Genomic DNA, 24,929 nt, shown 5'->3' with positions numbered 1-24,929 from the left:
GTAAATCTATTAATCAATTGCTATAAACATTGGTTCGCTTAAGTTAAGAAAATAATGAAAGAAAACAGCTATTTCAACTTTTCTGCTTTAAATTACCACTCATTTCTAATTCAGTGTGATGAAGGTGTAGAAATCTCACTTCTGTGTGTAAATGAGTGCAAGACATTCTCCCAGTACAGAACAAAATAAATGTCAAAAAGTATCACTTAGTCTCATCCATCTTTGTGTGCGTTTATTATGTGTGCTAAGACCTCTTTCCCATGTGTGTTGGCAGAACTCTTTGACCCGCAGCGCACCCCTCGTCAGTGAAGCTCAGGGCCGTAGTGGTGCTCGCTTCCACACCTCCTACGACAAGAGGTACGTCATCAAAACCATAAGCAGCGAAGACGTGGCTGAGATGCACAACATCCTCAAAAAGTACCACCAGGTGCGAACAAGCTCATACATTCCCTGTGTTTTACCAGTAATTTGTACATTTACATGCACATATCTTTTGAGCTGGGTATAATGTATTTTTAATGTCTTTTTTCACTGCAGTATATTGTGGAATGTCATGGTACCACACTGCTCCCACAGTTTCTAGGCATGTACCGCCTCACTGTAGATGGAGATGAGACTTATATGATAGTAACACGCAACGTTTTCAGTCACCGGTTGTCTGTGTATAAGAAATATGATCTGAAGGTAAGGATTATGATAAATGACTGGCCAAGTCAAACCAGATGACAGTTATGATATGGTTTGACGTTTCAATTTTTCTTCTCTGTAGGGGTCTACTGTTGCCAGAGAGGCAAGTGACAAAGAAAAGGTCAGTTTCACCCTCTAACACAAAAATCTGATCTGAATGTTTCAAATGTTGACTTCTCCGATCTTTTTTTTGTTGGTTTTCTGTGTGTATTGTATGTCAGGTCTCTTTGCTTGTGGTTCTTTCTGTAGTGACTAATCATTTGTCACTTCAAGCAGCTTAATTTACTGTGAAGCAGAGAGTGAGGCGTGCTGGTTTTAGAGCGTCTGTGTGATTATCGGGTGCACAGATGTAGATCTATCCTATACTTAGGGTGTCAAGGTGAAGCAGAGTCCATGGTGCTTTTTTAAGCTATGGAGATTAAAGCAAGAGGCTGTAAGCTTCAGTAGCATCAACACCGGCATTGAAAATAAAACAAATAATTTAATGACAGTGGCTGGGTTGTGTGCCTGCTCACAAGATACTTGAACTTAACAAAGAAGAAATATGTTAAGTTAGCTATGTATCCTTGTAATTTCACACGTCTGTCTATTATTAGGCATTAGTTTGCATAGTCATGCATGGTGTATTTTTGTTCAACCAAAGAAATCCGTGTGTGTATATATAGTAATAAGTACAAGTAATCCAACTAGGCCAAGTTAAAGTTCTCTGTATAAATCCAGCCCAAAGGCTGCCAATGAGTTAAAATAACAGATGGTCCACTGGTGGTCTTAGGGGCATGAGGTTACCCGACTTCTATTTTAATCCTTTTATTCTGTCACAGGGCCATAGGCCCTAATCACTGGCATATCCTTGGACACTTTCTAGGGTGTGTGGCCCTCCTTGTTTTTGGTTTGCTTTTTTTTTTTTGGCCAAATGTAGCTTTACAAAAACAGAGTAGATAGAAGAGTTCATTTTCTTCATATGCTCTGTTAGTTTTCTAAGAATAGCCTTTTTTAAAATTGTGCCTGTACATGTTGGTACAAATGTGGATTTTCTCGGATCATATATTTATGTGTTCTGATTTTGCTTAACTGTGCAACTATATTATTCTCACAATTTTGTGAAGTTTACAGCCACAAATACTTTTTTTCTTTTAAACGAAGTCAAACACTCTTGTAAAACAAGCTTAAAGCCGTTTCTCACTAAACGCACATCAGATTATCCTCTTTCTCGGGTTTAGAGTTCTCATCTCAAGCCATGGTATTCTGGTAGTCACCCTAGAAAAGGTTTTAACTACGTTTTGTTTGTTTGTTTTTTTAGAGGTTATGGTTAAAAGTAGATTTACATATTTTTTCTTCTGCTTTTCTTCGGCATATACCATATGATTCATTCCTCCAGCAGGTTAAAAATTGCTCATTTTGCTCCATGCCTGCCTACACTCTTAGAAAACGAAGCTGTCACTGGGGCAGTGCTCTAAGGTACAAAAGCTAAAAGTTAAATTTTTGTACCTTATTTACCCATAAATGGTACGTATTAATACCTTAAAGGTACATATTAGTACTTTAACAGTACATATTAGCAAGTGTACCAAGTCTGTTACTTCACTTTTAAAGTGGAATTCACAAGTCATTTTACTTCTATAATGTGGCATATGTCTGAGTGAAACAGGACATTAAGTGTATGAAATAAAAAATAGGCTCTTTGACAGGGGTTTGGAAGGTAGGGGTTAAAAAATAAAGAATGTGCTTTAATCTTTAATGGATGCAAACCGTTTAATCAGTGCCCTCCTGTACGTGTCTGTTAACTTACAGTGCTTTCCTCGACCAAACCTATTCCTAATGCTCTTCAACCCACCAACAGGGCACACTTTGGCTATCTATGCCCTAGATTTCACAATGATATGATAGGTGTATGTTTGCTTTTGAAAGTTGGGAAATCTGCAAATGGTAGAGGTTGTTAAAGTTCATTAATAAGGTTTTACTGTGTGGAGCAAGGATACCAAATAAGCTAATTACACTGTATTGCTGAGAATTGAGTTTAAATCACCCCAGAGGAAATATTTTTACCTGCATTCCTCTTCAATAGTTCGAGCGAGCCATAAAAATGTATTACTTAATTATTGAATAGTGAGTAATTACTTACAGCTGCGTTCATGTTGAGTCATAACTGATTTTTGTGACGTCAATGCAGCGTCATTAATGCTGTATATGAAAGCTCATTTCATTTGTAGGCCATTCTGACTATCTCTAAACATAAATGTAGATCAGCTAGTCAGGCTGTTGCCTCCTTTGTTCATTTGAGGGTCCCTTGATGCTACATGCAGCTGAACATGCCAAACTGGCTTTTTCTTATGAATCTAGAGCACTCCCTGCTGCCCAGTGTGATATTTACATGACATGACCAGCAGGACCTGAATTCATTTTAATGTAAATAATGATCAACCTCTTGTGAAGCACTTAAAAGAGCCTGAAAGTGCAAGTGAGCGTCTTTAACATGCTAAATGTTGTTTCCCTTTTTTCCACCAGGCTAAAGAACTCCCCACGTACAAAGACAATGACTTTATCAACGATGGGCAGAAAATATACATCGATGAAGAGAGTAAGAAAACCTTCCTCGATAAGCTACGAAAAGACGTGGAGGTAAATGGTTTAGAAGAATTTGCTTTTTCACTCTGTCTGCCTGCTATGGATACAATGACTCATTTATCTTAAATACTCATTTTGTCACTTCCTCTTTCTCTCTACTCCCCTCCCTCATCTCTCTGTCTAGTTCCTTGCTTTGCTGAAGTTGATGGACTACAGTCTTCTGGTTGGGATCCATGATGTGGAAAGAGCAGAGCAAGAGGAGGTGGAGAGTGAGGATAATGAGGGAGAAGAAGAAGGAGAGAGTGATGGAGGCATTATTGGCACTCCTCCTGACAGTCCCAGTAACACTCTAGACAGCGCTAAACCACTCTCACCGGGAGACTTCGACCCCAGTATTGACGTCTATGCCATCAAAAGCCATGACAGTGAGTGGAGCGGGAAGCATATGAGTTGTCTTATTGAAATGGGTCCTGTGCATACATTTCACTGTTTATGATAAATACACTTTTGAACATATATACTGTATACCCAACCTTAACGTCAGCATGAAATCAAAATTGCCCCCGTTTCCTCTTTTAATGCTTGTACCTCAAGTCAAGTCAAGTCAAGTCGAGCTTTATTGTCATTCCGCTACATGCGGGGCATACAGTGGAACGAAATGTCGTGCCTCGCAGGACCACGGTGCTACATAAATACAGGCATACAGCAATGAAGTAAAACAATATAAACCTATACACAACTATCCTACTGATAGATTTGACTATAAATATACTCTATATAAAAAAATGTTTTATCTATACATAAACTAAAAAATACAAACTATACGAGTGCTTCAGATGCACATATTTATACTGTACATGTGCGAAGAGAAGCATTGTGAGTCAGCAGCTGGCTGGGGAACAGTGCAGGATGATTTGTAGTGCATGAGCATGTAAACATACATATATTACTGAGTCTTTTGTGGGATATGTATACACAGCAGTGTGTGTGGAAAGTGACTAGTGCGCATAGAGGAGGAGAGTGTGCTACTACAGGTGGTTTGTACAGGCCCACTCACCTGTGTGTAGCACACTTTGCTTGCACAAAAAAAAAAAAAAAAGTACCTGTGGTTATTGTGAACAATTCATCCATGCATGATATTCTTAAAATAAAAGCGTTTATTAAAATGTAATAAGTCTCCTCCTTGGATCAAGAGAAGTAGGTGGTGAAAATAATTTGAATAGTCAAACATTCTGTTCGGTCTCCATTCTGGTACATAATGGGCACCTTCCACAATCCAATAAATCTTTGATTGATAAGTTAAGACTCATCCTACTTTTTCTCTTGTGGAGTAGACTGTTTCTGTAATACGTCACATTATGAAAATTTGTTGTGTTTTCATAAATGATGAATGTAACTTTTACCTCCAGATTCTCCCAGAAAGGAGGTCTATTTTATGGCTGTTATTGACATCCTGCAGCATTATGATGCCAAGAAAAAAGCCGCTCATGCAGCCAAGACAGTAAAGCATGGGGTGAGTGCTTTGACTTTTACATTTAAATGTCATTTTTCTTAATATTCAGAGTTATATCACTGTAAAATTATTCTGTTAAATTCACTCTAAAAATCTGGCAACCGTGGTTCACCGTAAAAACACTGTGACCGTGTTTCCAGTATTACCATGGATTTCATAACTTCAATATTAACATCACAGAACTTCAGGTTATATAATGTTAGTATACCAATGTACCAATAACTACCATAATAATGCAGGTGGTAAAATAGAAAGCCACATGATGAATATGACCAATAGTCATGTATAGGCGGTGCACAGGGTCCATACACTCAAAGACAAAAAACAATCAGGGTAACACATAATTTAAAAACAATGCAATAAATATAAACTAACTAAATTTAAACTAAAATATAAACTATTTTTTGTCAGTGTATGGAACATGAAAAAAAAAAAAAAAAAATCTTAAATGACTACTACATTTTTGAACTTGTACCAGGAGTACAGTACAGAGGGCTACTTTGTGTATTCCTCCCAAGCATCTCATTCATCATTTATGCTCTAAAGTGTATGCATGACTGAAACCTTTTATAGCTTTTATCAAGGCATCGACCTCATGCTTTTTTCATCTTAGGCTGGGGCAGAGATTTCCACCGTGAACCCAGAGCAGTACTCGAAGAGATTCTATGATTTCATCACTACCATTCTGCCCTAGTCTGAGGCAGCTGAGCTCAGTCCACGGGGATGAAGAGGGACGCCAGCAGAGGGGTGTTGAACACTCACTCGCCCGCTCTGCCACAGGGGGGCACCCCTACAGCAGCTACAACCACCATTCGTTTACATTTTGATTTTCATTTATTCGTCTTTCTGTTTTGTGGGACCATGAGAGTGATGGAAAAGGACAACAGTTCTAACTTTTTTGGGGGGGATAGGGCTTTTTACTGCTTTCTTATGCATGCCCCTTAATCTTGTTTGTTCCATTTGATATTTTTCTTGCCTTTTAAAGCAGAAGAGGATGGAGAGAGGAAAGAGAGCTCATGTGCTGGTCTGTGGCTCAGTTAGTAGAATTAGGTCTCTGAAAAAAGGAGGCCGAAACACAACTTCTCCATTGGAACTGTAAGCGTTCTCTCACTGAATCATTCATCAAATCCCTAGTCGAACTCACTTCACGCAACCCTTGGCTGCCCGCTCTGCTTTACTCCACCGGGGTCAACAGCTTTGCGGAGAGGCACCTGAAGCACTTGACACTCTCCTTACTCGCGTGGTCCTCTTCATTCTCTGGACAGACTAACCAGAAACGCTCTTTGAGCCATTTACAAAAGGAGGACCCTAACTTGCCTTGTGTGGATAGACAGCTGAATCTGACTGTTTTGCATGTTCCTTCAGTGTTCTGAGGCAAACGCGTTTGAAATGGTGGCGAAGGTTCCGGTAGGTATTTTTTCTTTTTTTTTGGAGTTTTGTTTTGCAGCAACTTGACATGAGGGAGAATGAAGACACTGAGGCAGCAGGATCAGTGGTTTCTCTTCGGTCATCAGTGAATTCTGTTACATTAGTGATTCAGTTGCCATCAGCACCTTAAACTGTTGCACTTTTTATTAGGATCACTCGGTCTGTTACGAGCTGCAACGATAGCACTATGAGACACTGTTCAACGCAGCCTTGCCGTTTCACGTGTTCTCACGCATACGCTTGTTCTCAACAGACAAAACATAGTTTACCTCTTGCATTGTACCAGGACACACCGATTTGTGTTGTTTCAGTATTCCATGGAGGATTGGGGAAGGGGTGCTTTGTTGTATTTTTTTTTCTCATTCATTTTAAAACATGAAATTGTGTATATGTCTCGTGCGTTTTTGTTCGAATTTTTTTTTTTTTTTTTTTGAACGTTCAAATTGGCAGCAAAATAGATAAAATGTTGTATATTTTGCACATGATGAATGGAACCAAAATGTTCACGGAATCCTGTTGGTTCAGCAGTGGTATTTACAAGGGAAACATAATACCTGTAACAGAGGAGAATACTTTTGTAAATGGCATTGAATTAGAAGCAGGTAATATGACTTAGAGATTAATGTGTTTCTTAACTTTTCTAATTCAAAGAAAAAAGCCGCCTCATCCTATGTTGTTTAGACTTTTTGATCACTTGCACACATTTTTTCATTGATTTTTAATCCACCAGAATTTTAAAGCACCACTCCGTGATTCGGTAGAAGTGTTCTTATGAATGAAGAATGTTACTGTTTTAAATCATACAACACGAGTACTGTGTAAAAAAAGGAAGGAAAAAGAGAAAAAGATGCATGTTGCATTATGCAGAGATGGTGTATATTCCATGCTTGGTCATATTTTTATTTTATTTTTTTCCTCCCCCTTTCCCTACACCCCCCAGGTCTATTTTTTAAAGATGGTCCCATACCTGCTTTATACTGTGTTTTCAATGTATACACTGTGCAAGAGTCGTGCCTTTTTACTCCAAATTATTTAATTCCTTATTTTTTAATCTTTTTTTCTCCCCTCCAAACAGAAGTAAAATGTTATTTTCTAATAGGGTGGTTGTTGAAAAAAAAAAAAAAAAATCCATGATGTTTTTTTTAGTTTTTTTTTTTTTTGGTGTTTTGATGTTTCAAAATGTGCTGTTGCTTCAAACGGATATAAGACATTGCATTTTCTGTTCACAACAACACAACACTGAAAAAGTCACAATTTCTCTTTGACTGGCTAATTCTATGTGCAAAGCCTTTTGGACAAGAGTGTGCATTGTGCATTTGTTGATATGAGTAGGTGTGGCTCTTGTTATAGTGTTAATTGTAAATTGTGTTCAGGCTTTCTCCAAGCATTTTTATCTGGAAGTATTATCCGGCACCAATGTTACAGCGTTTTTGGTTAGTGTTTCATTTTCTTAATAAACTGAGCGCTGCTTGTGCCCTTGGGAAACCGTTGCACAATGGGAAAAGAAGCATTTTTTATTGTTCTCATTGGGATGAAAACACACCCTGGTCTTATTGGTTGTAATATTCACAACAACAAAAAACAGCACCATGGGCACGACAAAAGAGGCTGTTTTAGCGGCAGACTTTGATAGTGTCATCAGAGCATCGCTTCAGCTTCTGATACTGGATTCACACGCAGCGATATATATGTGAATTTCACTAAATGTGAAAAGTGCTACAGTAAGATACAGCTTCACTTCACGCCTTCTGAAAAAGCCCTCCACAATGTTCTTCATTTGCCAAAAGCATTTTTGCTCAATGTGTTCATTGATGGATATCTCATCACATAAGCTTTGGGGGAAAAATGTAATGTACTTTTAGCAATTCGATTTTTATTTTCTAAACATTTATGAATGCCGCGAACGGATGGATTTTATTTGAATATGCAGGTTTACACGCTTACTGAAAAAAAAATCCCCTCGTTTGTGACTGTTTTAATCTAGATAGTGAAGGTAATAGAAGTGATGTGGAAGCGCTGGTTCTCTGCATCACACTCACAGATATGAGTATAAAAGTTGTTTTTGAGAGTAACCAAAGGGGAGGCTGTCTCATGTGTTATGATGTAAACCGATATACACTCCATTCCATAAGCATTGCTCAAAACAATAAAGCACTTTGTCTGCAATTTACGGTGCAACGTCTCGTCATGTTTTCTGCACTTTTAATAATGTGTATGGCATTTTTGGAGTCACGCAGAGAACTGGTTTTCATTTTATAAAAGCTTAATCACTAGAATGCATGAGTTTACTCACTTGATAAACATTTATTGCTTAAATGTAGAACACTTTAAAAAAAACAAAAAAACATTTGCCTTCTGAACTCAGAACAGACAAAAATAAGCCGAACACAATTAAAGATAATTAGAGAAAGCGCACGGAATGAACCAGTTATGAAATTAAATTACACAAATCTGTATATATGGGTAGATTATTATATTTAAAAAATTAAGGAGTACATATATCGTAATTGACCTTACGCAGAGGAGACGCCATATTTAATTTATTCTCGAATGAAAAGTAGGCTGCGCGGGATCTACCTGGATCATGATTCACCTGAAGCAACATTAAAAATGCATCAAAAAAAAAAACCCGGCGTCAAAATTCCGGAAGATATGTTGTGAAATGGACGTGATATGGGAGCTGTGCACAGTCCATCACGTTATCTTTCATTCGCTAAAAACAATATATATGGCGTCTGCCTCGAATGAGGTCCATAGCCTGCACAGGCCTGTTCATTGTAAAAGTGTTGTGCTCCATTCTTGATTCAAATGAACATCCTGTTGCCACTTCGTTAGTAGATAATAAATGATGTCTTCTAAAGCATGTTAAACATTCTCTGTAAATAGTTTAATGAAGAAATCTGGACTGATAGTAACACCAATCTCAGCAAATGTAGCCTAGTAGGTGGTCAGACAACTTATATTTCTGCACAATGGGAAAAACTCGTGTATAAACGCCCTTCTGGACTCTTGGAGGTTAGTGATGTGTTTAAGAAGGCAACAGTTAAGAGTGTAGACTCCTCTCACCACCGAAGTCAAATTCAGCATCTGGTCAGCAGGTTATAGGTGGGCACGGGAATAATTCAAATAAATAGTAGCCTACGCTAAACTGGAATTTGAGAACGTAAAATTCGACACTATAACATGCAGGCTATTAGCTACGCGATTTTTAAAGGCCAGGGTCAAAAGTCACATCGACACCCGTTTCTTAAATAATAGAGTACTGTGTTCAGGGCACAGTTTCGGAAACAGTTCATTGCTCAAAACAATAAAGCATCGTTAACTCGTACCCTCGTTCACTTAAATTCTGAGGCCTGATCTTCTAAGCCGTGACAAGTAAATCCCGCGTAAATAATAAGCTGCAACTTAAACGAATCCTTCACCATAACTCAGTATACTGTCGAATTTATATACAAACACAAACTAGTTCATATACATTTTCTTGCTACATTTGTTTCCATTTATTTTTTTTTTAGCTTTGTTCCAGTACTCAGTATTTCACATCTATTAGCTTCTGGTCTCAGGACTTCTCTTTCCTCTTTCCTCTTCCTTGATGCATTATCTTCATTTAAAAAAATATAGGTACTGACTGACAGAGACCAACATTTGGATGAATGGCCCACAAGGACTATAGGGGGAATGGGAAATAGAAAAGATCAGATAGGCCAGGCATTCTTAAATAACACTGTTCTGTAGGCCAATCTATTTCTGGAGGACTTCCACACCAAGTACACAAAGAAAGGTTTTTATTTGTCTCGGATGAAAGCATAAGGTTAATGCTGTAGGCTATACGTCTCCTCCATTATGCACCATTTTCTTCGGCTCCGTGAGATGACTTGCATGCTTCTATTTTTCCACAGTCCTAGAAGGAATAATGTTACCTCTTCAGGAACCTTCTCATAAACCCGTTTTATGAGAACGTATTTGTTTTGGGGAGAATAGTAGCTACTGAAGATTCTCCATCAAAAGTCCACCGACTGCTACAATCGGAAATTTACTGTGTTTTTACTTCATTTGTTTTGCGTCTTCTCTTTAAGAAGCCTATAGTTAGAACCATATTAGTAGACTATAATACGAAATGCGTCCCATGGGTCAATCACACGAATTAATGTAATAATAGAAGAAAACATCAGATATGAAAATTTAACAAATAAAATAATTAATAAAATAAATAAAATAATTATACGCCGAAAAACCAAACCTCAGTTTCTTAATTTTGCCAACACAATTATTTCCTTATTTTATCAATAGAGCATATTTTATACAATATAACATTTACAAGCATGCACTTCGGAAACCGCTTCCTATCAAAACTTTTTTTTTTAAATAATTTTATTTCATTTTATCATGTTTTATAAGGCCTATAACATAAAACATGAAAAAGAAAAGAGTGTGTTTTCCAAACTTTGCCTCAACGATAAAGCAAGAGTAGCCTATATTTTGCAGTTTTAGGGAAACCCATTTTTTACCATCATCAAAATAAAGCTCATCTGCCTTGGGAGAAATAAGCCTAATATTCATTCATTATTTGATTAAAATCGTGGTTTACCGGGGGTCAAGATCGCTGGGTGCTATTTCTTCATTCCACCTTAAATCCTCTTGTCCTCCCCTTTAAGAGAAAATTCTCCAAACGTTCCCGCCCGAGCGGGGGCGCCAATAGCACGTGCAATAACTAGACGTTTGCGAGCTATATTTTTAGGAGCTGTCACTTACGCTTCTGTTCTTACTCAAACATGTCGAGACATCTCCAGTATTTTATCATTTATGTCCACGCAACTGTTGTATATCTCACAGCGCAGTCGGCAAAATGAGTTTCATGTCTGAGGGTATTGTTTTATTGGTTATTTTCTACCCTCACCTACACCCTGCATTTCGTCTTTTTCTCGGCATCGGCTTCTCCTCAACTGCTCGCTTCCTTACCTGTTTACTCCTTAGTAATAACCTAATTTAGTCGATTTTTATATTGACAAAGACATTCACAGCTGAGGTCAGCCGGGAGAATACTTAAAAAGTACCGTATATATATATATATAAATATAACATGGCCTGTTGTCACAAATTCCTCAGCGAAAAGAAAAAAAACAAGCCTGTAAATTTCGAAATTTTCGTTCTTCGCTACTCTCGCGTAGTTCAGAGACACATCATTAGGGTTTATTAAAATAGTGACTGGTTTCAACATTAGTCGATACAATAATGATTCTAAAATTAATTCAGTAATACTAATAACTCGCATCGCCGTGGTTATGGCTTGCGAAAGCTCTTCGAATCAGAGTGTATGCATTAAATACATCCAAGCCTTCTTCATTCATATTTTGAATATTTGCCCAAGGACACACAGACCGAGAGAAATTAACGGAATAAAGGCTATTCTGCCGTAGCCTGCTGTGCGGAAAACGGCTTGACCATGTGGCTGCCAAAGCAGGCTTGCAGTGGGCTACGTTTTTTCTTTTCTTTTCTTTTTTTACGGATAATTTTTGACAACCAAAACAAAGTTGCTTTCTGACAATTCAAATACACCTGCACCAATCGTTTTAACGGGAGTGAAGAACCAGCCTAAATGCGACGGTTTAAATGCTAAATTTATTTGACTTTGCACACACAGGACAGGTGACATTTTTTTTAATGTGGGAAAGGCTGGTCTGTTTTCTAAATGTTAATTTTCATTTTAAAGATGCTAATTCCCTTTGACACTCTACTGGGAATGGTTAAATAATGCGCTACATCTCACTCAAAGTGATTGTTTTAACAGATCTTCCGTTATTGGTTAAATCCATGTTACTATCATATGGGAGATTACATTCTACGGTTATATAAGTGTACGTTGTATGTATATTAGTGTGCTTAAACCGCTAATTCCTTACGATTTCTAATGTGTGGCCTGTTCAGAATGGTCATAATTGTTAGGCAGGCTCTCAGCAGAATATATCACTGACCCACAGCACATTTTTCATCAGTGTTATGAAAGACGCATGTCATCTAATTGAACTGTTAAGGGAGCTTGTTGTTTTGGATCAGTGACTTGTTTTTACAAGTGTTTCTGAAAGAAACGTTGCTCGGGATAGAATTAGGTTTAATGATTCGTTTGACTGCAGCCCAAATCACGAATTATTTGACTAATATCACTAATTATTTCGACACGTGAAATGATAGCTAACACTTTAATTAGAACTGCCCTTGTCTTAAGTATAGCATATTGGCTGATCTTTAAAAGGAAAGAAATAAACTGATCATGAACTGTTTCCGTATCAAACATGATTTTGCTTGGGTTTGTTCATTGCTTGCCACGTGAATTATTAATTTGATTTACATTCTTTAAGTTCTTTTCTCAGTCATCGTCATGAGAAACATTTACAGTTATAAGTCTCAGAAGTCTGATTTATTTGTCCTTATTACAAGCAATTTTTTGATGAAAACCTTAACAATGTAAACGTATCTCGAACAAAAGTCTTAGTAGTTCTTTAGTAGTAGTTCTTTTGAAGTTTTGACACTAAGTCCTTGTCACCAATATCACAACCATTTTCATTTGCAACTTAAATTTAAGCTTGTCAGAATTAAATTTAAGCTGGTTGATGATTAAAAAACTAATTAAATGTATGGATACGCAATACTTTATATTATAGGCTAGTCTTTATTTTAACTTGTACGCTGTGACAATAAACTTATGTAACCTTTTCAAATAAATAGGGTGGGACGTTTTTATCCGTATGTGAGCTTGTTTGATTCATACCTGGGTATAAGCCCTTTAGGATTTAGGAGAAGTCATCATTGCAGGAAAACAAAGTCGATTTCAAATGTACAAATTTCTAAGAATTTTAATGAAAGTAGTATTTAATATTTTTCCCCATTGACTGGGGATTCAGACACAGGTCAGAGGGTCAATATGCACTTTTTCAAAAATTGTTAATGGAGAAGCAGAGAAAATCTATTTGGATTTTTTCCCAATAATTGCATTCAGTAGATGTTTATAACCAGGGACTCTGTTGAAAAATAAAATTGCACATTTGCTGGGTAACCATAAAGTAGGCTATAAGGTGAATTCTGAGAATAGTGATTGATGAATAAAGAGCAAAAAGCCTATATATTTGCTTAATTAAACATCGTCTCTTACGATGTATATATTGTTGTCATTGTCTGAAACAGTATCTTCTTATTTGGAGTTTGTGTGGGGGTAGGTCCTTTCAGGATACGCTTTCGGTTTATGCAGATAACGGAAGAATCTCTTACCACGAGGCCGACGAGGACCTCGGTCAATCAGTAAAAGTGATGCAGATATGTAATTGTTTAGACCTAACTCTCACGTTTTCCCCTTAACTAGATACTCTGATAACTGTTTTAGAATACATGCTATTAATCCTATAAATATATAAAAAGTTCAGACACATCTGACAACCAATATGCTTTTATTTTCAATGATGCTGGTATACACACACATACTCATATATATATATATATATATATATATATATATATATATATATATGTGTAACGGGACAGCTCGCTATATAGTGTGTGTATGTGTACACATACACACTCACACACTATATATATATATATATATATATATATATATATATATATATAATGTAACGGACAGCTCGCTATATAGTGTGTGTGTGTGTGTGTGTGTGTGTGTGTGTGTGTGTGTGTGAATAACCTTTGTAGGATCTCATTGTAATCTGATTTTCATGTTTTATGACGTTCTCGAGTAATTTACTGGAGTAAAAAGCATTCGAAAAATCGACAACACGAACTGCTGTTTTTGTGGGATTAACAACACGTTGATGAGTTTTTTTTGCCAGTCACGTAACAGCATTATTTTCTTCTCACGTCCTGATCCCATTACAAAAGAAGCTTCCATGAGGCCGCTTATCCTGTTGGTTGAACCACGTGTCTAAATATGAGGCGAACGGTTCTTATCAGTCAGTAAATGGGATAGTTTACCGTGTTTAATAAGTGTTAAGTGTTTAATAACATATAGACTATTTATGCAAAACCTAGGCCTGCTTCATTTATTAAGATTACTATTGACCCCTGTGTGGATTATTAGGATTATTTTTATGGTTGCATTGGCAATTAGGAATGGTGTAGCCTAGTATTTATAAAAACACATTTACTATTGTCAATTCAATTCGTCGGTCAGTCACTCAAGATTCATAATTTACAAAAGTCAATGCACAAACTAGCCTATCAATACAACACTTAAATACATCTAAGGGCTAATTTCTAGGTTGTTTTTCAGAGTGGAGAACGACAGGTTGAGCAGAAACTTGTTAGGAGACTGAAAATCTTTTCCCACTGAACAGCCTAATGGTGGCCTGTTGAGTTCTGTGAATGAAGCCTCGAGTCCATTCGACGAAGTCAGGCCTCAAAATTAACAGTCTGTTTCGCTGTGCAAGATCCGTCTCGCTGTGCCGTGTGTTCGACGTGATATAATTTGTTAATCACCATTTCTAATTTCTAGGATGTGGCCTGCGTTAAACTACTCTTTTTAAAAAGGCCGTTTTCACACCGACTCAGTTCGTAATGCGCTCGGTTTTGTTAAAGCAGAACATGCAGCGGCTGTCTGTGATTTGATAGGCCTACCTGTAGATAATATACACAATACATATTGATTCAGACGTCTGACCTTGTTTAGGCGTACTTAGTGTTTGTGTATGCTTTGGCCAAGCGATTTTCTCAGTTAAATAAATAATTATTTTTAATCATCATTATTACCCACGAGCACTTGCATTTATAGGCTAGGCTACTATACATTTCACAAGATTACTAAGACTTAGTCCTGCTGTACCGCTACTGTGTGTATTTCCATTGTGTGACAGATTTATCGCCTTCAACTCTTTTAGGGAGGGCTGATTTGTTTTTTCTTGTGGGCCAAACAGCTTCTCCGTGTACATATTAAAGCTTAAACAATATCAGACAATATTTTCGTATATTTTATATATTATTATAGCTGTATTATTCATTTGCAGTTGTTATAACACACACACACACACACATATATATATATATATATATATATATATATATATATTTTTTTTTTTTTTTTTTGGAGATTTGTATTAAGTTGTCTTTTTGGCCCAAAACTCCGAAGACCACGAATTTACACGCACTGGTAAAAAAAAAAAAGAAAAAAAAAAGATGCAGGCTATATTTTAAATGTTAACTATATGAACCACTGTCATACAATTAAACGTAGTCAATAGTGCAAAGGTTAAATCGGGTGAATTTAATAGTATATAATTAATATAAAATTTACATGTAATTTAGAAGGACACCTCTAAACCCTCTTTCAACCCCCACATTTACCAAGGTCTACAAACAAGTGGCTACTGCGACTAGTCTAGCACTTGTTTTTCTTATGCACAAATTAGTTAACAATTTAATTTGTCCCCTATATCTCAGGATGTACCGTTCACGAGGAACTCTATAGCTGCGATGCATTTAAGTTCTGGCTAATTGCGCGCCGTTACTGTGTCATTTTTAAAGCTTTTTCGCAAGCTCTTCTTCCTCCTGCTCCTCTGCTTTCAAATCTTACCCTCATTGGAGAAAGGAAGTCAGACGAAGAAGCTTATCTTGAGCCTAACTGGTCGTAATATCTTAAAGATATCTAAAAACTATACCAGAGACATTGTGCTGCCTCGTCTCAGTCTCACGTGCGGATTAGACAGTTCTAAAAACTATGAAATGGAAACATGGTAGTATAACCAGATTATGTCTGTTGTAGACCTCCCCATTTGAAATGTGCAGTTTCTAGTAGATATCCTTGCTTTTCCTGTTTCCTTTCTCTGATTAGAGTAGCCTGTATACCCTAAGCGCGCTCATGTGTGGTTATAGGCTTATGAGTAGTGTGCTTGAGTCCATAGTGTGTATAGCAGGGCACAAGACCACCGGTTTCTAAACCCCTCCCCCACACCAACACTTTTCTTTACAATAAACAATTTATCTTAAAGTTTGAGCTTACATTTGCTTGTTACCTCAAGAAAGGGACAAACAGCGGTTATAATAATAAATATTCATGAGTTAAAAGTTAAAAATGAACGATCATCTCACATCACACTCAGATGTATTTAATGAACAGTTTCACCATAAAAAGAAAAAGAAAGTGCTTCAAAATCCAGCTCACGTTTTCAAGTTTTCATTTCGAGTGCATTTATCCTACACAACAATGGTATACAAAAACCAGGAAAATCACAAAAATAAATATGCATTTTTATAAACAACCAGTGACTTCAATTTAAGAAAGAACTCATGTCAAAATCTGACCTCAAGTATTGTAGCAAAAGCAGAAAGATAAAAAACAAAGTCCACCTTGACCAGATAATTCCTAACCTACCATGTTTACAATGAGTCACCGCCCATTTTTCCATTTCTGTTCATTGTGGAGATCTAACTTAATGGGGTTGTGATGTGTGCGCTACATTCTGTTTAATTTGGCTAGTTTTGAATTCATTCCTCTGAAGTTGGGACGACATAGCTATTCTGTCCGTCCGCAGTGTACTTTGACACAGAACGGAATAAAAGTTCCCTTTATACGCCCGAGAGAGCAGACATTAAATAGTCGCGTTACAAAAATATAGAACTACTATATTTTAATCATTCACCTGTCAGAGTGTCACACTATATCGCATACTGGAACATTCACAAAGCGATGCAGCTTCACTTAATAGGCTACATAGTGTCTATCCACACTTGTACACGTTAATCAAAACAGTACACCTAATGGGCCCATTCCTTAATACGTTAAGTTTATTACATGTTTTCTCAGAATGATGTGAACCCGGTAGCCTCTCTTTAGCCAAATCTGCATAGTCTATGCCTGTTTAGTGATAACTCACAGGCTTTGTATTTATGTTTTTGTTTAGGAAATTAGAATGCGGTTGAATATTTTTGCCCCTTGGCAATATCATCAAAAAAGTATGAATTTAGCTGATTGGCTGATCCAATCACAGATACAATTTGCTTTTAAAGGCCGTTTTGGAGGCAGTCTGCTTTTGCTGAAGTAAACAAATATGGTACGTCACAGTACATTCATCACAAGGCATTTATATGGAGCAGGGTACTCTAGTGGAACACCAAGTTAACACTTGCATGTTTTTAAGGTTACGTTTTCGAGTGCCAAGGTAATCCATATGCTTGGAAAATAGGCCTAGCAAAAGAAAATACAATCAAAACACCATACGAAAAGGACAAGGCTACTTGAGTCAAAGAGAAATAAACATTTACTAAGTATACCCTGACCAGAATGTGTGTATATTCCACTAAGCACCGAGGTCTTTTTTTCTTTCTTCTTTGATTTCGTTTGCAGTTGTCTGTAGGTCGCTCCGTTTAAATCGGCAACATTTACAATAAGAACGACTAGCAAAACCACCTCTCAAAAGCAAACGAGAATATTGGAAATAGCACCACATTAATAATTACTGATTTTAAAAAGGTTTTTTGGGTTAACTTGCCATGGCTCTTTTGCGTAAGAGAATCGAAAAATAAAAACACACACACACATCACTAATTCACCTTAATGGGCATTAGCAAAGTGCAATGCATGGTAAATTTGTGCTTTAGCTGTTCTATACCTTAAGCTATGAATGTGCCAAAGAAGGAGTTTGATTTTGGTGTTTTTCCCTCTATTACATCGTGCAAATCAAACAGCTCTTGATTGTCAGTTAGAGGGCCATTGTGTTGGGCGGCCTACCGTGAGAGTTATGGTGCGCTGCGTGTGAGTGAACACAGCCAGGCGCCAACAATTGGAGAGCACCCATAAAATGAATAAATAAGAAAGGTATGGATCAACGGCCTACAGTAATTCAAAAATACAGTATGTGGATGAAGCATCAAGGGAAAATACAAAACATTGGCCCAAAATATACCGAAAAAGTAAGTTGTTTAAAAACAAAATCAACATTTTAGTTGACACAGACCTGACAATCATAACGCCATCCTTTTGAGAGATGGTTAACCCTGCCTGCAAAACGAGCCAACATTTGCTCCGTGAGAGTCTAGTCCATCAGGTCAAAAACAGCTCCACGATGTCAATAATGTCATTTTGAAAACAACTGGGGTTTTTTTTTGTTGTTGTTGTTTTTCTTACTAGACCAGCTTATTATAAATACCTCCGTATATTCCCGAGTCCCAGAGCAGCCTGTGCTATACGAGTACGGTGTGTGCTACATAACAACAGGCCAGAAACGTATGCATTGAAAACAACAATGAAAACAAAACAACTAACGGGAATCAGTGCTTGTCACAGTTTTAAGACATTTCCCCCCGAGCTCAAAACACCAGTTCACGGGATAACAGAGGCTTTCCTGAATTTGTGGCTTGGAGGGGGAGGAACAACTGAATGACCAAGCTGCCATCTCCACACAGGGTGAGAACGATGTGGCAGTTGGTTACTTCTTAAAGAGTTCAAAGAGTAAGCGGGACTCAAATCTCCATCGCTGCCAATAACAAGAGACGGCGGAGAGGGAAAATTCGCCATGAATCTGAAGGGCTTTTTCAGAGATGCTACATTGGCGCTCGCCCGTTTGCGTTTGCTCGCGCCCGCACAGTCTTCATTCGATCCCTCACTGCTAGCGAATTTTCCTGCAGAACGGGGGCTCCGGTCAACTTTTGCAATTGATTTCGCGGATGTCCTCACACTTTCGGCTTTTTTACCCAAAAGCATCGCCCTGTAGTTTTTCCTGACCCTTGCACCATTCTTGGACTCCCCTTCCTCGGAACAAGGGGTGTTTAAAGTGCTTCTTGATTCCTCGTTACAGGCGGGGTGTTTTTGAACAGAGCTCTCTGTGGCTTTGCAGTGGTCAGTTTCCTTTAAATCGTTACTGATGCGCGGGCCATCAACGTCGTTATCCTTACATTGATATTCCGGAGGGATATGATTTGCATATTCATATTCGTCAAAGGTGTCCTCCACCTTAATCTTCACATTGTTGAGTAAAAATGGTGGCGTTTTTACTGCCCTGTTGCCCTCATTGTTGAAGCCTGAGGTACTAATGGGCTCCTCGGTCTCTGTTTTGATAGGTTTTAGAGGTGAAGGCAGTTTCAGGGAAGTTTTTGCTTCCCTCTTGTAATTTGCTGCTAACGAAAGATTGCTGTCAGAAGACTTACAAACCGTTATTTCTTTGTCCGGGACACAGTGGGAGATCAAGGCTTGGGAGCATTTGTTTGCAGAACCCGGTATTCTTTGTTGGGGAAACGCCTTGTTTCCATTTGCATTAGGTGTAAGCCCAGTCTCTTTAATTCTGTTAGCGACAGAGTCTGTTGTCTTTGGATCGTTTGAAAATTCAAGGCGTGATGGTGCTTCAGAGCCCTCGTTTTGTCTTAAATCTGGGAAACAGGACCGCACCGGGCAGAACTTCTGCACTTTAGCGGCATCACCATCCTTGTGTGCGTCCCTGGACGATGTGAAGTCCGATTTCTGAGTTTTGCCAGTTCGTTCGCAATTCAAAGTAGTCGTTACTCCTTGGTTAGTGGTGATGTTCTGCACATTAGGCCTGTAGTGAAAAGTTGGCTGTAAGAGCAGAGGTGCTTTTGTGTTGAGACTTGAGAACCTCGCACGCCTGAAACGAATACTCTGCACTGAAACTTGACTGGACACAGAGCTCGAATCAGACTGAGAGGAGCTCTCTTCATCGCTGCTGACATCTGAAGAGTCCGAGAGAGAGTCATCCTCCTCCTCCTCATCTGAAGTCCCGGAGTTGCTGGTGGTAGAGAAACTCGAGCCGAAATCCGAATCGTTGTTCACCCGTTCTGAGACGGAGCTAGATTCCGTGTCGCTGCTGCAGCTTTCCTGAAAATGTCCAGTGTGCCGAGGATCGACGTACAATCCATGCTCGAGGTGGTGAAACTGGCTTAAAGATCCGTTGGGAACTTTTGGTTTACAGCACTTTGGGACGACCAAAACCGGATGGCTTCGTCTGCTCCTCGACCAAAACTGCCTCGCGCTGCTCTCGCGCTTCCTCTTCCTTCTGTAAAGTAGGTCTGCGTTGCCTTGGTGCTTTGCCTGCGCTGCAATGGCGGACTGATAGAGCAGCGGTTGCCGATTCACAACGTGCCGAAAAAGCGTATGTTTCTGATTAAAAGCCACACAGTTGTCAGGTATTTGATCTGTTTCATAGTTTTTAAAGGGTGTAGATGCCGACTTCGTGACCGGTTGAAAGTCACGGCCGAAGGATTTACTGTAAATTTGAGGTAGATTTGAGTGAGTGCGAGGGACAGGGTCCTGTCGAACAGCTTTATTTTTGAATGAGAAAGTCTGAGGAACGCCATGCAAACTCAACCAAACTTTCTCTCTCCAAAAGTCACTTCTGGTAGAGGTGCGATTTTTGCCGTCGCACATTTTTTCTGAGGAATTTTTTGTCTTTTCCCTTCTTTTGTTTGATTTCAATACGCGCTCAGTTTTACATGAAAAATACAGTGCCTCAACGTCCTCTCTTGAAATCAGAGTGCATTTAGCTGCATGGAAAGCTATAGAATTTATTGCTTTGAGCTTTCGCAGTTCCTCCAAATCACAGTGATGCTTCTTCACGTTTAAATGGTCCATTCGTTTGTGTACAGTAGTCCGCGGAATATTTTTCAAGAGGTCGGTGAAGACTTGAGAAAGGGCAAACATTTGTTTGCCTTTGATAACCAAATAGCCAAGCTTTACACCCTGCATTTCTTCAAAACCGGATTCCAAGTCCCCCATTTTCTTCATTGCATTAATTCCAACATTTAGAGCGACGGATGTCCTTAAAGTAGCTCTACTGCTGCTTCTTTATTTCAAGGCATTCTGCTGACCGGTCCAGCATGGGCTTTGACATGTCCACACTGCGTGTTGAACAAAAAGTTTTAAATAGAAAAATAAAAATGAAATGGCCTGTTTGAATTAAAACAATCAGTCCATTGACCTGAGCACTGCATGATCGATGGAATGTGTGTGATGTTGCCGACAGGCTGGCTGCTGCCTGTCTGAGCTCCTGTATACCTGCGCTCCCTCAGCTCCCTTCCCATTTGGCCATGAGGAAAAGAGGAAGGTGAACAGCACTGCCAGTGAAAAGGATAAAAAGCGAGGAGAGTAGGGAAGGGAAAAAGAGAGGGAGTGAGCGACAGAGAGAGCAAGAGAGAGAGGGGGAGGGAGAGAGAGAGAGAGAGAGAAATAGTGCCCAAAATGCAGCTGCTATTCCCGTTGCTGGTTTAGTCACAAATAAAATGACAGTGGGAACTGAGCAAGGCCGGAGACACCTTCATCAATTAATGCCCCCAAAGCCGACGCTGATTGGACGTTACTGACAGGTGATGCAATAAAAATGGATATTCCACCCATGGCCACCCCCATCCCCCTAGCTAATTACCATACTGTTGTAATCCCACCTCTCTTAGAGCAAATAATTCGCTAGTGATAAGTTCATGCTTAGAAATTAATATTAGTCATTTAGTCGGAGTATTGTTACAACTTTGTGTTGTCACGGTTGTGAAAAATTATTAATGCTGACATATGGGTATGTTGGGCAGCACATATAACGATGTGCAGCCTTTTACATTATTTATTTTATAAATTAAACATTGTCGTTATGTCATTATCGCATTTTAAAAATAAATGCGTTTTATCATTTTAAATAGATATCTTTATACACACTGCAAAATTTAATGCATCTATTTCAGGGAGATAAGCATTTAAACTCAAACAGAGATCAAACTTGGAATTTGAAGCAAACATTGTTAACAGTGGCAAGTTAAAAGCCGAATGAAAATATCGATGTTTGCATTTTACCAATCCAAAACTCGTTTGAATTCAGGAAAAAAAAAAAAGAAGAAAAAAAAAAGAGTCTAAACCATTGTGTGTATAGTGTTTTTTATTTCTTTGTTATTGCTTTGCATATGTAATGAATATGAATCACAATATACATTAATTGCAGCTAATGCTTTTTGTAATTTTGTGTGCGTGTGATATCTGCGTGTACGCACGCTCTCTAAGGTAACAGCATGTGCAGAATAAAAAAAATAGCCATGCTTTGAGAAATCTTCAGAGCTTTTTTTTTTTTTTTTCAAGTTGCAAGTTAATACATATATTCAAATTCTGAAACAAGAACTGTCGATCAAGATATGCGAATTGTAGAAGGAGCTAAGAATGCAATAAACGCGTGTATACAAAAAAAAAAAAAAAAAAAAGATTTGCACGTTAATCAGCATGTTCTAATACCTTCGTAATTGTTCAGTTTTACACTAGGTCTGTATAAGTGTGAGTTAGAAAGATAAGCTATTATTCATACTTTTTGCGGTCCATTTTTTTCACAGATCAGACAGGCCTCCATCCCACTTCCTATAACGTGAAAGAGAAAATAACGGGTCTTCACAAGCAAAGACTTCCCCCTCCCCCGGTTTGTGTCAGTGTAGAGACATATGCCGTTTTACAATGGTGAGGAAAGAGAATGAACAGAAAAAAAGTCATTTTAACTACAATACAGTACCGTTTTTTCAGGCATACATAATTTGACAGAAAATCCTTCTGCTAATCTTAAATGCATGTATAATATTTTACGAAACTCTTAGTAAAAACTTACAAACATGTGAAACACTACTGATACAGTATTCAGAATTTCCATTGTGTTCATTGCGGAATACGAAGTGATTCTGTAGATGAATGTTATGTTTTTCATGCAGTGTATAACCGGGCGGACGTATAAGGCCTTGCTTTTCAGGTGGTTCTTAAAACTCAAAAGGCCATCGATGTTTTGCTGCGAATGTTACATGGTAGGCTACAATAAAGATAAATAGATTATTCATGAAATTGTGCAATTTCAATCATTTGAATGCAAATGCCCTGTCCCCTATTATAAAAAAAGCAAACCAGCCGGGGCGAGCAAGCCTGCGCCATATTATGGGTTTGAACTTTACTGTGCATCATACGATTTACTGACGGTGCTTTCAACTTACATACACGTTTTTGCTGGAAGTGCTATTCAGGATGTCTATTTGTCATATTACTTAATATTAATTGATTATTGATATATTGGTTGAAATAGGTTTATGACAAAACAGTTTGGATCAGTTAAACCCTCATTGTCAAGTACTGCTCAAGTAATGAATTGTTATATTATGCTATATTGCATCCGCGTTTACCCGATTATGGCGTGCACAGGGAGCTATATGGGGCTATGTGGTGGAAGTGGTTCGTGTTAATCACCACAGCTCATTTAGTACCAAATTCGGCATCGGTATTTGTCAGAATGTACACGATCCCACCTCACTCATTCGCGAGGGGCGGTAACATAAATAGACTCTAGTTCATAAAGATTTTCAAGGGAGTGTATGTCACTCTATACTACAGGCTACCTTTCCTAGAAGTGAGTCCTGTTGATTCAGAGCACTCGGTCTCCTCTTAAACCTTCAGCGTTGAGTCCTAGTGCAGCTCCTTGTTACTGCTCCTGCTGCAACTGCTTTGTCAAACAAACGGACAAACAGAATGTTTATAGGCCTGAATGTCTGCAAATATTTAAACAACACTTTTACGGTTTTTTTTTAAATAAAATATGTAAAATAAATATTGTCTGCATAATATAGGCTATAAATATACATAGAAGATACAATTGTTAACTTTTTCATAAGCGTTTCATTTATGCTGCAGCTGCTCTATAATTATTCTCTCACTTGTAGAGTTTATTTACGCTCAGAGAGCGGCTAGGTAGTTGTTCTGACATGCAGTAAACAAATGTAGGCTATTTAACGATGGGAAAATTTCTCTAATGTTATTGGACCTGCAGTAATGAGCTGTTCCACGTGTTAGTGTATGCAATTTGATAGTTTTTTTCCCCCGCATATACACTGGTATTTGAACGTTCTGCCGTCTTGCACTGTTAATAGTCAATTTTATTCCAACCTCCGCTGAACTCTCTATAACTTTTATCCAAGGGGCACACATCATTTGAAAGACAACACGCAGGTCCTGGTCCTTTGATTCTGAAACCTCACAGCTTGAACAGCCCTCAATTGTGACATGAGTGATAATGATTGATCTTCGACCCAGTGTGTATCGTCGTGGGTGAAGAGTTGAGGGGTTTGCCTTCAGAAATGTTTTGTTGTCCCGTTTTAAGATTTATTTTAAAGTTGATCACTTTTGGAAAATCAGGATAACTCAGATTATTCATTGATCATATTATTAGGCTACTTCCAATGCAGTTTACTGGAAATGATTAGCCTATTTCCGCAGTCTGGAGAGCCGTCTTTAAATATATTTATTTATACGCACAGGATACATTATAGCCTAATATATGGGATGCAAATAAATGCATTAAATCAAAACACACACATCGTATATTAACAAAGCTGAGTTAATCTGACAACAATCACAAACGCAGTTTCATTTTGATCACCAGGAATAGGAAGTGTGTGCATACGCTGCAGTGAGGAAATGCGGTGATGAATTATCATTAAATATTAATATAAGGCTGTTACATTTACATGATTTCTGCCCATTTTACATGTGAATAAATCAACATTTTAAAACTCTTGCTGTTTTCATATGCGTGATTTATTTATAATTAAGAGAAGAATGAAATCTTTATGACTTGGTCGCTTCTGTTTTGAGACAGTTGAGAGTTGGACTCATTTATTGCAGTGAAATCAGGATGGGCCCTGGACCCTCAAACGTGACGGACTCGCCAAGTGGGGGTCCGCGTGGGCTACCTCACTACAACGTGCGCGGAGTCTCAAACAGCATGGC

At 38.2% G+C, this 24,929-nt stretch overlaps 2 protein-coding genes across 3 annotated transcripts in view; one reads left to right on the top strand and one right to left on the bottom strand.

Moving 5' to 3' along the window:
• The window catches only part of pip4k2aa (phosphatidylinositol-5-phosphate 4-kinase, type II, alpha a), a 28,893-nt gene extending 20,534 nt beyond the window's left edge, over positions 1-8,359 (top strand). Inside the window, exons 4-10 of the mRNA XM_058765352.1 lie at positions 275-427; positions 538-684; positions 770-808; positions 3,193-3,306; positions 3,437-3,677; positions 4,662-4,765; positions 5,379-8,359. Coding sequence (XP_058621335.1) covers positions 275-427; positions 538-684; positions 770-808; positions 3,193-3,306; positions 3,437-3,677; positions 4,662-4,765; positions 5,379-5,459 — 879 coding nt within the window. The 3' untranslated portion in view covers positions 5,460-8,359. The remainder of the gene's footprint in view (positions 1-274; positions 428-537; positions 685-769; positions 809-3,192; positions 3,307-3,436; positions 3,678-4,661; positions 4,766-5,378) is intronic.
• skida1 (SKI/DACH domain containing 1) overlaps positions 1-24,929 on the bottom strand; it is a 36,448-nt gene that overhangs the window by 8,551 nt on the left and 2,968 nt on the right. Inside the window, exon 2 of one of the 2 annotated variants that reach the window (XR_009269065.1) lies at positions 23,543-23,646. Coding sequence is in view for 1 of the 2 variants with exons in the window: in XM_058765351.1 (XP_058621334.1) it covers positions 18,513-20,924 (2,412 nt within the window). In the remaining variant the exon portion in view is untranslated. Of the gene's footprint in view, positions 1-16,278; positions 23,647-24,929 lie in introns of those variants that run through there. The other variant, XM_058765351.1, reaches the window with a different exon arrangement.

Source organism: Onychostoma macrolepis, chromosome 24 (assembly GCF_012432095.1).
Source record: "Onychostoma macrolepis isolate SWU-2019 chromosome 24, ASM1243209v1, whole genome shotgun sequence".
Lineage (NCBI taxonomy): Eukaryota > Metazoa > Chordata > Actinopteri > Cypriniformes > Cyprinidae > Onychostoma > Onychostoma macrolepis.
This window is presented reverse-complemented; position numbering and strand designations above follow the sequence as displayed.